The 16,492-nt window shown below is 45.5% G+C and overlaps 1 protein-coding gene across 2 annotated transcripts in view; it reads left to right on the forward strand.

Annotated features, from left to right (window-relative positions):
• Positions 1–6,484: 6,484 nt before the first annotated feature.
• Positions 6,485–16,492, forward strand: part of LOC138815268 (ubiquitin carboxyl-terminal hydrolase 34) — a 204,784-nt gene continuing 194,776 nt past the window's right edge. The window contains exon 1 of one of the 2 annotated variants that reach the window (XM_070004564.1): positions 6,485–6,646. In XM_070004564.1, coding sequence (XP_069860665.1) covers positions 6,604–6,646 — 43 coding nt within the window. In that variant the 5' untranslated portion in view covers positions 6,485–6,603. The remainder of the gene's footprint in view (positions 6,647–16,492) is intronic. The other variant, XM_070004565.1, reaches the window with a different exon arrangement.

The raw sequence follows: 16,492 nt of genomic DNA on the forward strand, positions 1-16,492 counted from the left end.
TACCACTAGATGGTGACATGCATATAAAATATCGAAAAGTCATTCTTCAAGCTAGCAAAGGCAATTGTTGATTTGTGGTTCGAAATAAGTAGATTTAAAAGGACTTAAGAATTTCACCAGAATTCGGATCCGTTATTCAAGAAAATAAAAAAGTTTCAAGAGGCACAATATTGTGAAAAGTCTAGAAATAGGAGTCAGGCTGGATGTAGGAACATGCTTATTATCCTAGCTATTCAGAAGGTGCAGATCTGAGGGTTGTGGTTCATAGAAAAGTCTGTGAGACTTTTTTTTTTGTTGTTGTTAGATATGAGGTTTGAACTCTGGGCCTGGGCACTGTCCCTGAGCCGTTCAGCGCAAGGCTAGCACTCTACAGTTTGAGCCCAGCACTGCTTCCGGTTTTCTGGTGGCTAAATGGAGGTAAGAGTCTTATGGACTTTCCTGCCTGGGCTAGCTTCAAACTGCAATCCTCAGATCTCAGCCTCCTGAATAACTAGGGTTACAGGCATGAGCCACCAGCACCTGGCTCTGAGACTCTTTATCTTCAATTAAGCACCAAAAAATAAAGCTGGAAGTGGAACCACGGTTCAAGTGGTAGTATGCTAGCCTTTAGCAAAAAAGCTAAAAGGTGGTGTGTCTAGGCCTTGAGTTCAAGCCCTGGTACCAGCACAAAAACAAGTAAGAGTCAGGTAACCTCACTTTACTTCTGTGCCTTTCCCTTAACAAGCAGCTGAAATAAATAATAGTTTGGTAATTTGTAGTTCACAAGTTAAGACTATCCTGTTACTTGTAGGTCATAAATGGTTTTTACATTTTTGGAGCTTGAGGTTGTGCTAGGGATGGATCTCTGTGCCTTGTACAGTTTAAGTTTTTATTGTTATTTTTTCTTGGTCCGGTCATGGGGCCTGAACTCTGGGCCTGGGCACTGTCCCTCAGCTCTTCAGCTCAAGACAAGCACTCTACCACTTGAGCCACAGAGCCACTTCTGTTCTTTTTGCTTATGTGGTGCTGAGGAATTGAACCCAGGGCCTCATGCTTGCAAGGCAAGTGCTCTACCACTGAGCCACCTTCCCAGCCCATAGTTTAAGTTTTTAAAATGGTTGTCTTAAAAAAAAAAAAAAAGGAAAACAATGTTTTGTGACGTAATTCAGTGGTCACAGTTACTAGAATATGCTTTCATTATTAAATACAGTGACTTTTGTATTCAGTTCAACAGTTGTGATAAAAGGTCCAGTTTTGGAAGTGGTGTTGCGGCTCAAGTGGTAGTGAATTAGCCTTGAGCTGAAGAGCTCAGGGACAGTGCCCAGGGCCAGAGTTCAAGCCCCATGACCAACAAAAACAAAAGATCTAGTTTCCCTTGCTTAGCTGATGCTCTACTGCTTGAGCTTTACTTCTAGAACTGCTTCTTGCTGGTTATTTTGGAGATGGGAGTCTCACAGAGTTCTCTGGATATCTTCTGTGATCCTTTGGATCTCAGCCTCTTCAGTTGCTAGGATTATAGGCATAACCATTGGTGCTCAGAATTTTCTGTGATCTTCTGTATCTAAGTCTCCTGAATAGCAAGGATTACAGGTATAAGTCACTGGGGCCAGAATTTTTCTCCTTCCCCCCTTTTTTGGTCAAGGGGCTAGAACTCTAGGCCTGGGCACTGTCCCCGAGCTCTTCAGCTCAAGGCTAGCTCTCTACCACTTGAGCCACAGCACCACTTCTGGTTTTCTGGTGGTTAACTGGAGATAAGAGTCTTACAGACTTTCCTGCCTGGGTTGGCTTTGAACTGCGCTTTTCGGATCTCAGCCTCCTGAGTAGCTAGGATTACATATGTGTGAGCCACCGGCGTCTGACTTCTGTCCCTTTTTTAAGATGGTCTCATTATGTAAACCATGTAAACTCATGATCCGCTTATCTCAGCTTCTCAACTGCATAAATTACACTGTATGGAAATGTTAATCTAGGTGCTAGCTATTCAGGAGGCTGAGATTCAAGGATTGTGGTTCAAAGCCAATCTGGGCAGGAAAGTCAGTGTGACTCTTATGTTAAATTAACTACCAGAAAACCAGAAGTGGTGCTGTGGCTCAAACTGGCAGAGCACTAACCTTGAACAAAGAGCTCAGGGACAGTTCCCAGGCTTTGAGTTCAAGTCCCACAAACAACAACAATAACAAAAAAAAGAAGAAAAGAAAAAGTCAAGCTGGGCACTGGTGGCTCACTATAAGCCTAGATAATCAAGAGATTGAGATCTGAGGATGAAGTAAGCCCAAACAAAAAGCTGGAAGTGGGGATGCTGCTTAGGTTGGTAGGATACCAGCTTTGAGCAAAAGAGCTAAGCAAGAATGAGATATCTTGAATTCAAAAAGTTTGTCGAAGCTGGATGACAGTGGCTCACATCTATAATCCTACTTAGGAGGCTGACAACTGAGGATTGTAGTTGGAAGCCAGTTTGGGCAGCAAAATCTGTGACTCTTGTCTCCAATTAATCATTAAAAAAAAAAAAAAAAGCTGTGGCTCAGGTGGCAGAGTACCCAGGTCAAAAATGCTCGGGGACAATGCTCAGGCCCTAAATTCAAGCCCCAAGAGTAGCACAAACACCCCCCCCCACCCCCCACCCAGCAAAGAAAAAAAAGTTTTTTGAACACTGGTTTAGATAACTGAAGAGCAATGATTATTTATGACAATTATCTGGATTCTCAAAGCATTTTATTTCTTGTAGTGCTGGGGATAAATCCCAAGATCCTCATGTATACTTGGTTCTAACATTTGGGCATATGACCAGGCCCACTTGGAATGAGTTTTGAGCCAAGTATAATACTAAGTTTATTTTTTTGGTTTATTGACATGGGGTCTCACTAGGTAGCCCAGGCTAGTCTGGAATTTGATATATAGACTAGGACTCAAATTTGAGATCCACTGCCTTTTTTTTCTCCTGAGTGTTGGGATTACAGGCCTGGGACACCATACCTGACAGTCTTTTTTTTTTTTTTTTTGCTTGACCTCAGGGTCTTAGCACTGCCCCAGGCTTTTTTTTCTCAAGGCTGTACTCTACCACTTGAGCCACAGCTCTACTTTCTCTTAATGGTAGCACAGACTTTCCTGATCGGCTGGCTTCAGATTGTGATCCTCAGATCTCAGGCTCTTGGGTAGCTAGGATTATAGTAGTGAGCCACCATTTTCCAGCTACTAAGGTCTTAATTAAAAAGTATAGAGTTAAGCCAGTCGCCGATGGCTCCTGCCGGTAATCCTAGCTACTCAAGAGGCTGAGATCTGAGGATCAAGGTTCAAAGCCAGCCTGGGCAGGAAAGTCCATGAGACTTTTTTTTTTTGGGGGGGGGGAATCCGGTCATGGGGCCTGAACTCTGGGTCAGTGTGGGGCTTCAACTTGGCCTGGGCGCTGTCCCTCAGCTCTCTACTCCTGGAATTTTTTTTCTGCTTATGTGGTGCTGAGGAATCGAACCCAGGGCCTCATGCAAGGCAAGCGCTCTACCACTGAGCCACCTTCCCAGCCCCCATGAGACTTTTATCTCCAATAAACTACTAGAAAACTGGAAGTGGCGTTGTGGCTCAAGCGGGTAGAGCACTGGCCTTAAACTGAAGAGCTGAGGGACAGCGCCCAGGCCAAGTTGAAGCCCCACACTGACCAAAAAAAAAAAAAAAAAAGAGAAAGTATAGAGTTTAAGCCTAGCACAAATTAGTCCCTGAATCTATCCTTAGTCTTTAAAAAAAAAAGTATACTTGAGGTACTTTTGTTTTTTTGGGTGCTGTTACTAGGGCTTAAATTCAGGGCCTTGGGCTCTCATTTGGCTTTTTTCCCCCCCTCAAGGACTATGCTCTACCACTTGAATCATACCTTCTCCTCTGGCTTTTTGCTGGCTAATTGGAGCCAAGAGTCTCATGGACTTTTCTGTCCTTCTGGATTCGTGCAATTATTGATATATCTGTAGCAGTGTGCTGGGTGCTCATACCCTATAATCCTAGCTACTCAGGAGGCTAAGATCTGTGGATCACAGCTCAAAGGCAGCCCAGCTAGGAAAGTTCATGTGACTCTTATCTCCAATTAATCACAAAAAGCTGTAACTGGAGCTGTAGCTCAAGTGGTAGGAGTTCTAGCCTTAAGCACAAAAGCACAGTGACAGCACCCAGGTCCAGAGTTCAAGCCTTAGGAGCTGGGGGAAAAACATAACTTTTTCTTCTTCTCTTGCAACAAGGTCTTGCTATGTAGTATAGGCTGGGGTCACAAGCATCAGAAAAATCTTTTTCTCACATAAGCAGTCTGGGAATAGACGCTTAGCTCAAGGAGGCATCAGGGACTCACATTTTATTATTTTGTATCAGGTTAGGTTCTACCCCACTTGTGGCTTCCTTGTTAAGAAACAAACCTACAAAATGGATTTTAGCCTCCTGAGGAGCTAGGAATACAGGAGTGAACAACCAGTGCCAGGCCAAGGCAGAAAACACACACACACACGTGTGTGTGAGTGTATTTTTGTTGGTCGTGGGGCGTGAACTCTGGGCCTGGGTGCTGTCCCTCAGCTCTTCATCTCAAGGCTAGAACTGTACCACTTGAACCACAGCGCCATTTCCGGCTTTTTCTGCCTAGGTGGTGCTGAGGAATCGAACCCAGGGCCTCATGCATGTAAGCAAACACTCTACCACTGAGCCACATTCCCAGCCCCAGAAAAAAAAGTATTAAAACACATGTCTGTTGAAGTTGTCCCTTTTATTAGAAGGCAATTCTTCCCCAAAGACCTCAAATTTCTACTTACATTTAGTGGGCGGGAACTCAATTGTATGACCAACCCTAGAGAAACCAGATAACTAAGACTGTCGATTTTAAACAAATCATACATATTGCTTGTGACATTCCTTCCTGAGATCAAGTTCCCAGTGATGCTGACTTTAGAAATTTGGGCTCTGTGTCATGAAAAGGCTGAATGGATGTTGGCTGAACAACGCCAGCTTACGGAATCCAAAATCAAGTCTGCAGAGACCCGATTTTCCGTGTTCAAAAGAGGGAAAACGGAGGGTGACAAAACAGCCGTAAGCGACCGCCTGAGGGAGTAACTTTCAAAAACAGATCGGCCAGAGACGTCGTAGCAGCTTCGACCGAAAACCGAGGCGCACGGGAGCAGGGCAAGGTGTGCGTGTGGAGAGCAGGGTGTGAGGTCGCGGCCGTGAGCCGTAGGTACTACAGGGCGTCCCTCCGCAGCTGCGCGGGGCCCGCTGCTGCCAGCCTCACCGGGACGCCGCCGTCTCACTACATCGGCCCACTCGTTGCGAACAGAACTCAGCCAAGGGGGAGGAAATTTCCTTCCCCTCGTTACCCCTCATCACCGGGTCTCCACGGCAAGCCCCGGTTACGCGCTCGAGCCGGCGCGGCGGGGAGCACGCCGTTACGGGTGAGGAGGGGTGCAGCGGCGGCTGCTGCTGGTCCCCAGGAGGGGCCCCCAGGCCTGTACGCGAGGGGCCAGGGGCCGTCACCTCGCCATTCCCACTGCCGTCAAGGTGTCTTTCAGCTCCGGGCCACAGAAGGCGCACAGCGTTGGAAGGCGCGCAGGTTCAGGCAGGGCTGTTCCATTCTCTCGGAACCCCGTGGGGTGCGGGCTGTGTGCCAGCACCCCGGCCTGGAGCGTCGGCTCCCAGCGCTTTCCCCACCCTCCAAGCGCCCGAATCCGGGCGGAAACCATCCCCGGCTCCCCCTACCCTCCCCACCCCGGATAAAATGTCGAAGCGTGGCGGCGGGGGGTGGGGCGGAGCGGCGCGGGTGACCGGCCGCGGCCGGGCGGCGGTGGGCGACGCCGCGCCCCCGCGCCCCGCTCGCTGCCGCCGCCGCCATCTTCCACTCACCCGGGCTCCCCCCGCGGCCGCGCTGGCTTCGCGTTTCCCTTCCGGCCGCCGACAGAGATCCGGGCGGGGTGGGGAGGGCGAGCACGCAGAGGGGGTGGACCGAGGGCGGGGAGGCCGGACGGAAGAGGAAAGGGAGGGCGGCGGGCCGGCCTCGGCGGGGTGCGCGGCGTACGGCGTACGGCGTGTGTGCGCAGCGAGCGGTGGGAGGGCGGGAGGAGAGAGAGAGAGAGCCAGAGAGGAGAGGGAGAGAGGGAGCGAGCGAGCGAGCCAGGGAGAGACAGCGAGCGAGAGAGAGGAGAGAGGGGGAGGGGGAATGAGAGCGCGAGGCGCCTCGCGTCGGCTCCCTAGCCTGGGCGGAAAGAGCCGAGCGCAGCCCGAGCGCTGTATTAAAATGGCGGCGGCAGCGGCGGTGGCCGCGGCGTCTGGTCGGTGGTGAAGTGACTCTGCTGCTTCTCTCCCACCCGCCCCCTTCCTCTCCCCTCCCCCGTCCTTCCCTCCCCCCCTTCCTCGCCGCCGGCGCCTCCGCGCCCCTCCGGCCTGCGCACCACCCCTCGCCCCCCTCCGCTCCCCCGCCCGCTCCGGGGACCGCCGGCCCCCCTCCCCCCCCATCCTCCGGCTCCCCGCCCCGTCCCCGCCGCCGCCCGCCCTCGTCGCCTCCCCGCCCCGCCGGCCGGCCGGCCCCCTCCTCCGCCTCTCTCCCCTCCCCCCCGCCGGCCGGGCTCAGTCAGTGCGAACCTAAGCGGGGGAGGGGGGGGCGGCGGCCGAACGATGTGTGAGAACTGCGCAGACCTGGTGGAGGTGTTAAATGAAAGTAAGTAGCCGGGGTGGCGGCCTGTTGGGGGGCCCGGTTTGGGGTCCCCGCGCCGCGTTCTGGCCTTCCCAGGCTGCTGAGGCCTGCGGGAGGCGACGATCGCGGCGGGCGGCGGCGTGCTGGCCTAGCGCCTCGGGAAGGTGCGTGATGGTGCGGCCGTCGCGGCGCCTGAGGCCCAGGCCGGCCTGGTTACCTGGGCGCCCGAGTGGCGGCCGCCGCGGAGCTCGGGCCCGGCCGGGCCTAGGAGCTCTCGGAAAGTTTCCTCATTACAGGTGTCAATTAACGTCGGCACTAACGAGCTCTTCGCCCCCACTGCCCTGTCGGGAAGGTAGCGTCGCAGGACCGGGCTGTGCTCCGAGGCCGGAGCGGTCTGGCCGCCCTCTTTGATTTCCAGCGTGCAGCCGAGGCCTTTTTTTTTTTTTTTTACCTGCTCATTTTCATTAAACTCCTTGGGAAGAGGGTGGTGGCTTTTCCCTCCCTTGAGGGTGTGTGGGTGTATGAAACCCATCTGCCAGTCCTTAAATAGCTGAAAATGAACCGGGATAGCGATGATTGAAACCTTCCCACCTTTATTAAAAAAAAAATAGATAATGAAATTTCTTGGCGGAACGTGCGTCGTTTTAATGGCAAATTCTGTTGAAGGAGAGCTGTGGATCAGATATTCTCCTGGCGTAGTTCATGGCCGGTCTCCTGGAATAAAAGGCCTTGTACTTTTTATTATTGAGCATATGCTGATCTTTTCTGGCCATATTTTACTGATTTTTATTCTTGGCCTTTACAAGATGGTATTTCTGCCTACAGAAACGAATTGTATTGGAAGTTGACTAGGCCCAAAGGACTAGGCTGGAAGAGGTGAACTAGATGAGAAGATAATTGGCAAAAACTTGATGACATAATTCTCATTTACGAAGTTTATGTGGGTTTTGAACTTGTGTGTGAAATTTGGACCAACTTCCGAGCAACCTGTTTTCGAATACTCAACTGATTTATAAAATGTGTAGTCCTGTTTGGCTTTTACGTTATAGTTTTACTTTAATGTCTAAAAGTAATAGAGGAAGGGTTCTAATTTACTTTTTATTATTTGTTCAGATACTGGGTTTGAACTCAGGGCCTCACACTATCGCTTAGCTTTTTCCCTTAAGGTTGGGGCTCTACTCTTTCAGCCACACTTCCAATTCTGGCTTTTTGCTGCGTAATTGGAGATAAGAGTGTCACAGACTTTTTCTGCCTCCTATCCAGAGTCCTTAGATCTCAGCCTCCTAAGTAGCGGGAATTACAGGTTTGAGCCACTACGACCCTGCCCTAATTTACTTTCAGGCGTACATATACTTCATTACAGGTACAAGTAGACAGTTGCACATATTCAACCCATAATTTCCAGTATTTGTATCTTAATTTTTCCTTTTTCTTTTTTTTTTGGGGGGGGGGTCCGGTCGTGGCTCCTGAACTCTGGGCCTGGGCGCTGTCCCTCAGCTCAAGGCTAGAGCTCTACCATTTGAGCCACAGCACCACTTCTGGCTTTTTTCTTTTTGCTTATGTGGTGCTGAGGAATCGAACCCAGGGCCTCAGGCATGCAAGGCAAGCACTCTACCACTGAGCCACCTTCCCAACCCCTGTATCTTAATTTTTTCTAGAATTTTAAGATTATTGGTATTTTGAGATAATTTTTGGTATAGATGGTTTAGGATATGGTAAACATAGGTCCTTATTAAAGACATATGTATCTTAGATGTTAAGTTGTGTGATTTTGACTTGGGATAGCTTTGTTGTTTAATATAAGGAAAATAATTAAATTTTTGGTGATTTTAAAGTTATTTTAAATTTAAGTAGGAAAATTGTAGCCATAATATGTAAAGAAACTAAAGTTTCAATTCTTTTAAAAAAAGATGGCATATAGATCATTAAGCTACTAGTCAATGTTGTCTGGGAAATTCCTGGAACAGTGGTATTAGACAATGGTGTCTAAAATACTTAGCTGCTAAATGTTTAAAAATTTGCTTCCTAGGGGCTGGGAAGGTGGCTCAGTGGTAGAGCTCTTGCCTTGCATGCCTGAGGCCCTGGGTTCGATTCCTTAGCACCACATAAGCAAAAAGAAAAAAAGCTGGAAGTGGCACTGTGGCTCAAGTGGTAGAGCGCTAGCCTTGAGCTAAGGAGCTAAGGGACAGTGTCCAGGTCCAGAGTTCAGGCCCCACCCCCCAAAAAAAAAATTGCTTCCTAAACAACTAGTATCCTACTAGAGATACTTTGTTTTTTTTCTTTAAAAAAAAATCACAAATTTTGAATGAAATTTACACCAGGATATTTACCAATTAATTTTTAAAAAATCTTTGTAGTTTTAAAGTTATTCTCATTTTTTCCTCTGTGCTGTGTCTGTACCCTTACATAAGATTATTTGTGTGTGTGTTTCCCTGTGTGTGTCCGTCCCTGGGGCTTGAACTCAGTCTGCTCTTTGTCCCTGAGTTTCTTTATGCTCAAGTTTCTTTTTGCTTAAGGCTAATACTCTGCCACTTGAGCCACTTTGCCACTTCTGGATTTTTTTGAGTAGTTTATTGGAGATGAAAGTCCCATGGTCTTTACTGCCTTGGCTTTGGATCAAGATCCTCATATCTCAGTCTCTTTTAGTAAGGATTGTAGGTGGAAACCACCAGCACCTAGTCCAAACATAAAATTCTTTCTCTTGAGAGCAGAAGGTATTACTGTATCTTACCATACTAATGTTTATGGCTGTGGGGCTGGGAAGGTGGCTCAGTGGTAGAGTGCTTGCCTTACATGCATGAGGCCCTGGGTTCGATTCCTTAGCACCACATAAGCAAAAAGAAAAAAAAGCTGGAAGTGGCGCTGTGGCTCAAGTGGTAGAGCACTAGCCTTTAGCTGAAGAGCTGAGGGACAGCGCCCAGGCCCAGAGTTCAGGACCCACAACTGGACCCCCCTCAAAAAAAAAAAAAAGTATTTATGGCTGTGATGGATGCAGCATGAGAATGAACATGATAGTTTTAGGTTGATAAAAAAAACCTGTTGTGTTCAAGTAGGTTATGTATATTTCTTGTAATCTCACTCAATCATTATTGGTTGTCTATCCTTTTCCTCCCCTGTACAAAGGTTCAGTCTTTTTTTTTTTTTTTTTTTTTGTCAGTCACAGGCCTGAACTCTGGGCCTGGGCGCTGTCCCTTAGCTCTTCAGCTCAAGGCTAGCACTCTTACCACTTGAGCCACAGTGCCACAGTGCCACTTCCAGCTTTTTCTGCTTATGTGGTGCTTAGGAATTGAACCCAGGGCCTCATGCATGCAAGGCAAACACTCTACCACTGAGCCGCCTTCCCAGCCTAAGATTCAGTCTTAATTAGAATTAAACGAGGTTCCTGTGGCTTATGCCTATAATCTTAGCTAGTGAGGAGATTGAGATCTGAGTATCACTGAAGCCATTTCGGGCAGAAAAGCTTCTGAGATTCTTTCCTCCATTTAACCAGCAAAAAGCCAGAAATGGAGTTGTGGCTCAAGAGGTAGAGTGTCAGCCTTTAGCGACAAAGCTAAGGGGCAGCAGTGCGTAAGTCCTGAGTTCCAGTTCCCAGAATAACGTGCTTACAATTCATCTCCCACTGTTTGATTAACCAAGAGAACAAGTAAAATTAACACACATTAATTTTTTTTAAAGCAGCAGATCAGCATGTAGACCAGGCTCTGTATGTGTGTGTGTGTGTATGCATGTGTATGCTCGCTCCCTGGTATTTCCCTTAGTTTTTTGCTCAAGGCTGGTGTTCTATCTACCATTTGACCCATATGACCACTTACAGCTTTTTGGTGGTTAATTGGAGAGAAGAGTTTTGTGAACTTACCTGCGTGAACTGGTGTTGAATGGTGAGCCTTAGATCTCAGCCTCCTAAGTAAGTGCTCTTGTTTTTTTTTTTGGTTGGTTGTGGGGCTTGAACTCTGGGCGTGGGCACTGTCCCTCAGCTCTTCAGCTCAAGGCAAGCTCTCTACCACTTGAGCCACAGCACCACTTCTGGTTTTCTGGTAGTTAATTGGACTTTCCTGCTCTGGCTGGCTTTGAACTGTGATCCTCAGCTCTCAGCCTGTTGAGTAGCTAGGATTACAGGCGTGAGCCACCGGCGCCCGACTTCTTGCTCTTTTTTCTACTCACAGATTTTGCTGTACCATTTGAGACAAACCTCCAGTCTTCTATATATGCTTTGAAATGAATATTTTAGTGTTAGGTTGAGGTTAATTAGTTGACTTGTAAGGTAAAATTTCCTGAGAGTAAAAATGGCTTTAAATGTACATCAACCTATTAAGCCATTTATGTGGGCTAGGAATTGTAGCTCTGGTAGAATGCTTGTCTAGCATGTGCAACGTCTTAGGGTTACAGGCCTGACCACTAGTGCCCAGCTAAGAGCACTTAATATTGTGTGTCTGTGTATGTATGTATGTATGCATGTATGTATATGTATGTATGTATGTGTATGGGTTGTGGAGCATCTGGGCACTGTCCCTGAGATCTTTTTCCTCAAGTCTAGTGCTCTACCACTGGAACCATGTAGTGCCCCTTCTGGTTTTCTTGTGCTTAATTGGAGATAACAGTCTCACAGATTTTGCTGCCTGGGCTGGCTTTGAACTGTGATCCTTAGATCTTAGCCTCTTGAATAGCTAGGATTACAGACATGAGCCACTGGCGCCCGTGAGCATTTGATTTTTAGTGACTGTATTAGAATTTGAACTTAGGAAACTATACATTTTTTGAGTTCTTTAAATGCTATGAGAATATAGGTCTTTTTTTTTTTCCTTTGGTGGTGGTGCTTGAATCATGGCCTCAGATATGTAAAGCATATTGTCATGAAGGTACATGCTTAGCCCATTATACATTAGTTATAAAGCATTTTTTGTATACATTAGTTTACAGGTTGGATTGATTCTTGAAATTTGAAATACTGATTGTTTTTGTGGTGTGTATTCTTTATGGATTTTTTTCTGTGGTTTTTTTTTTTTTTTGTGGTACTGGTCCTGGGGTTTGAACACAGGATCTATGTGTTACCTCTGAGCTGCTTTTTATCAAGGTTAGTGCTCTACCACTTGAGCCACAGAAGAGTCTCACAGACTTTCTGTTTGGGCTGGTATGTTCCAAGATTGATCCTCAGATCTCAACTTCCTGAGTAGCTATTATTACAGGCATGAGCCACCAGTGAGTGCCTTTTTTGTTTGAATTTCAGGACTTGTGTCTTGCTAGGTAGATTCCCTGCTACTAGATCCTAATACTAGATCCTCACCCCAACTCAATTCATACACACACACACACACACACACACACACACACACACACACACACACATATAATGGCATGTATATATGATATACATATATGATATGCACATATAGATATATATGATATACTTAATACATATATGTTATATACACAAAGTAGCACATCTGCAATAAGCACAAAGACCTGAGTTCAAACTCCAGTACTGTCAAAGGAAGAAAAAAAATCCTCCTCCCTTACCCATGTAATATTTAGCTTGTTCCATGTAACATTGTTGGAAATTTCCTGTATTATGATGATGAGGAGGAGGAGGATGGTGATGGTGATGGTGATGGAGTCTGGGTACTGTTCCTGAACTCCTTTTTGCTCAAGGCTAGCACTCTACCACTTGAGCCACAGCTCCACTTCAGGTTTCTTGGTAGTTTATTGGAATCTCATGGACTTTACTGCCTGGGCTGTCTTTTTCTCTCCTGGCCGGCACTCTACTGATTAAATCATGCATACACTTCAGGCTTTTTGGTGGGTGGCTAATTGCATACTAGTCTTCTGATCCATCTGTCCAGGTTGGCTTTGAACTTAAGACCATCAGAATTCAGCTTACTGAGTTGCCAGGACTACAGGCATGAGCCACTGGTGTCCAGCTCCAATTAAATAGCTGCAAGTGTAACTGTGACAAGTGGTAGAGCACTAGTCTTGAGCAAAAAAGCTCAAGGACAACATCCAGGCCCTCAGGTTCAAGCCCCAAGATGACATACAAGGTTACTTCTAATATATGCCCAGAAGTGATAATGCCAAAATCATAAAGTAGTTCTATTTTTAGTTTTTGAGGATCCTTCATGCTAATTTCCACCTAAACACATTATTTACATTCCTACCAACAAACACTGTATAAGGGTTCCTTTATTACACACATCTTAACTAGCAGTTCTTGATCCTCTTGCTTTGTTGCTAGCCATTCTAAGTGGGACAAGATATCTCAATTCATTTATTTGTATTTCCTTCACAACTAATGAAGTTGAACATTTCTTCATACTTTATTCGTTGCCAAGATGACACATGCATGTGGACACTAATGTGCAAGTGCTCACACTCACACAAATGTTGCTTGTGTCTTCATCTTCAAGTGTTTTCCCTATGTTTTTCTGTAGCAGTTCCAAAGTCCCATGTCTTACAGAAACGTCTTTGAGAAATTTTCAATTGATTCTTGCATAAGATGAGAAATTGTGATCTAGTTTCATACTTATGCATGTAGATGTGCAGTTCTCCCAATACCATTTATTGAAGCCGGGTGCAGGTGGCTCACACCTGTAATCCTAGCTACTCAGGAGGCTGAGATCTGTCTTTGAATTGTGATATTCAGATCTCAGCCTTCTGAGTAGCTAGGTATATAACAGGTCCTTATGTGTGACTTCTTAACCTTTCCATATTTGCTTAGAATATTCTTTCAAGTCTTCCTGAGTCACCATTATGTGGTAGTGGTTTATCCTATATTATTTTCATTTTTTCTTGGCACAGTGTACGTATTTTATATTTATTTATCTCTTTTTGTCCATTTTTATTGTACTTAAGTTCTGTGAGGTAGAGACTGTTGCCTTTTCATTTATTATCATATATGTACTACTAAGTACAAAGTATGCAGTAGATAATAGTAAATGCATAAATGACTGTTGTATGTGCACGCGCACACACGTGTGTGTGTGTGTGTACATGTTTGCGTGTGTTTGAATTCAGTATTTCATGCTCTCACTTGACTTTTTTGCTCAAGACTGGTCCTCTACCACTGAGCCACACCTCTACTTCTAGTTTCAGTTAGAATTACTGGTGTGATCTGGTGTTCAGGAAATAATTATTTCTATGCACAGTAAAGATTTAAATACAGAATTATGTACTTTCTTGTTATTGTTGTTTTACTGTAGCATAAAATTGATAAACTATGGTTTCTCAGCTAAACTAACCAGCTGCTTAATTTTGTAATATAGACATGCTCATTTGTGTGTGTTGACTATGTTTGCTTTCTAGATATTACAGCAGACTAGAATAGTTATAAGAGACTGTATGCTTGTGAAACCTAAAATACATAACTTTCTGGCCATAACTGAAATGTTTGCTGGCCAGAAATGGTGATACACATTGGTAATCTCAGCATTTGGGAGTCTGATTCAGGAGGTTTGTGGGGTGGTGGCCAATTTGAGCCCCATAGTTCAAAACTGTTTCGAAGGAAAACATCCTGGAGCTGGGCAGGATGGGGGAGAAAGATGGAAGGGGTGACATTGATCAAGATTCATTGTTACTAGCTAGGTACTTGTGGATCATTCCTGTACTAGCTAGGTACTTGTGGACCATTCCTGTAATCCTAGCTACTCAGGAGATCTGAGAATCACAGTTCTTGTCTAGCCCAGGTAGAAAGTCCATGAGAGTTTTTCCTCCAGTTAGCCACAAAAAAAGTCAAAAGTAGAGTCTGTGGCTCAAGTGATAGAGTGCCAGCTCGCGCACGCACGCGCAGGCGCGCACACACACACACACACACACTCAGATTCACACAGATACATTGTACATATAAACTGACATGCTAGGTTGAAATTCCTTTGTATTGCAATAATTATAAATATAAGAAAAGGAAGAAGACAAACCATTACTCTTTGCAGATATTAAAAGACTCCATTTAAAACCCTTGGATAAGTCGGGCACTGTTATCTCATGCCTGTAATCCTAGCTTCTCAGGAGGCTGAAATCTGAGGATCACAGTGCAAAGCCAGCCAGGGCAGGAAAGTCCTTGAGACTTTTATCTCCAATTAACCAAGAAAACCGGAAGTGGTGTTATGGCTCAAAGTGATTGAGCATTAGTTTTGAGCTGAAGAGCTCAAGGACAGTACCCAAGCCCAGAGTTAAAGCCCTACAACCAAAAAAAAAAAAAAAAAAAAAAACCAAAACAGCCCCCAACAAACTCTTGGATATGCAGATAGGGTTAGCTCAAGTTAGTATCTCTAGCTATTCAAAAAGCTGAGATCTGAAGATTGCAGTTCCAAGCCAGCAAGGCAGAAAGTCTCTGAGACTTTTACCTCCAACTGATAAGCGAAAAGCTGGGAGTACAGGTGTGGTTTTGTGGTAGAGTGCCAGCCTTAATAAGTGAGTAAGTGAGTGTGTGAGACTCTGACCTTAAGCTTCATAACTGGCCCCCAAAGAAAACAAAAAAAAATCTATTCGACCTGGTAGAAATTACAGCAAAGTAGCAGATGCAGGCTGAACAGTGTTGGGTGCTAGTGACTCAAGCCCGTAATCCTAGCAACTCAGGAGGCGGAGATTTGAGGATCACAGTTGGAAGCCAGCCCAGGTAAGAAAGTCCATGAATTTTTTTTTTGTCCCTCGTGAGGCCTGAACTCTGGGCCTGGATGCTGTTCAGCTCACTTGAGCCACAATGCCGCTTTGGCTTTTTCTGCTTATATGGTACTGAGAAATCGAACCCAGGGCCTCATGCATTGAAGGCAAGCACCCTACCACTGAGCCACCTTCCCAGCCAAAATCCATGAAACTCATATCCAATTAACTTCCAAAAAGTTGGAAGTGAAGTTGTGGCTCAAATAGTAAGAGTGTTAGCCTTGAGCAAAAAAGCTTAGGAACAGCTCCCAGGCTTTGAATTCAAGCTTCAGGACCAGCACAAAGCACAAAAACCTAGTTAAACATATAAAAGTCAATAGCTTTCTGTAATGAACTTGCTGAGAAAGAATAAATTCTATTCACGATAGCTTTTTTAAAATGATAGGGTTGGGTGCCAATGGCTCATATTTGAGAAGGCTGAAATCTGAGGATTGTGGTTCTAGGCAGGAAAGTCCTTGAGATTCTTACCTCCTATTAACAGCTAAAAGTATAGCTGTGGCTCAAGTGGTAGAGCACTAGCCTTGAGCACAAAAGCTCAGGGACAGTGCCCAGGCCGAGTTCAAGCCCTAGAACAGGCACACCAAAAACAAAACGAAACACCAAAACAACCTAGGAATAAATTAAAGGACTTGAAAGACCGCAAGAAAAGTCTTAAATGCCAAAGAAAGAAATTAAGAAGATACTAGATCATAAGACCAACTATGTGGGGCTGGGAAGGTGGCTCAGTGGTAGAGCGCTTGCCTTGCATACATGAGGCCCTGGGTTTGATTCCTCAGCAGAAAAAAAAATATCCAGAAGTGGCTCTGTGGCTCAAGTGGTAGAGCACTAGCCTTGAGCTGAAGAGCTGAGGGACAGCGCCCAGGCCCAGAGTTTAGGCCCATGACTGGACCCTCACCCCCCCAAAAAAAAGACCAACCATGTTCATCAGAAGTCCTTAGTATTGAGTATTGTTAAATGATTATACCATGAAAGTGATCAATAGACCCAAAGCAATCAATATCAAAATCTCAATGACATTATTCACAAAAAATAGAAAAACCTATCCTAAAATATGTCTGGAAGCACTGAAAAAATGAATAACCAAAACAATTCTGAGCAAAAAGCCAATGCTAGAGGTTTCATAGTATCTATCTCAAATTATACTACCAAGGTGCTGGTACTAAAGTACTAACACAGACGTGTAGACCCATGGAGTAGATTAGAAAGCCCAGAAATAAACCT

Source organism: Dipodomys merriami, unplaced genomic scaffold (genome assembly GCF_024711535.1).
Source record: "Dipodomys merriami isolate MVZ:Mamm:240054 unplaced genomic scaffold, mDipMer1.0.p SCAF_63, whole genome shotgun sequence".
NCBI lineage: Eukaryota > Metazoa > Chordata > Mammalia > Rodentia > Heteromyidae > Dipodomys > Dipodomys merriami.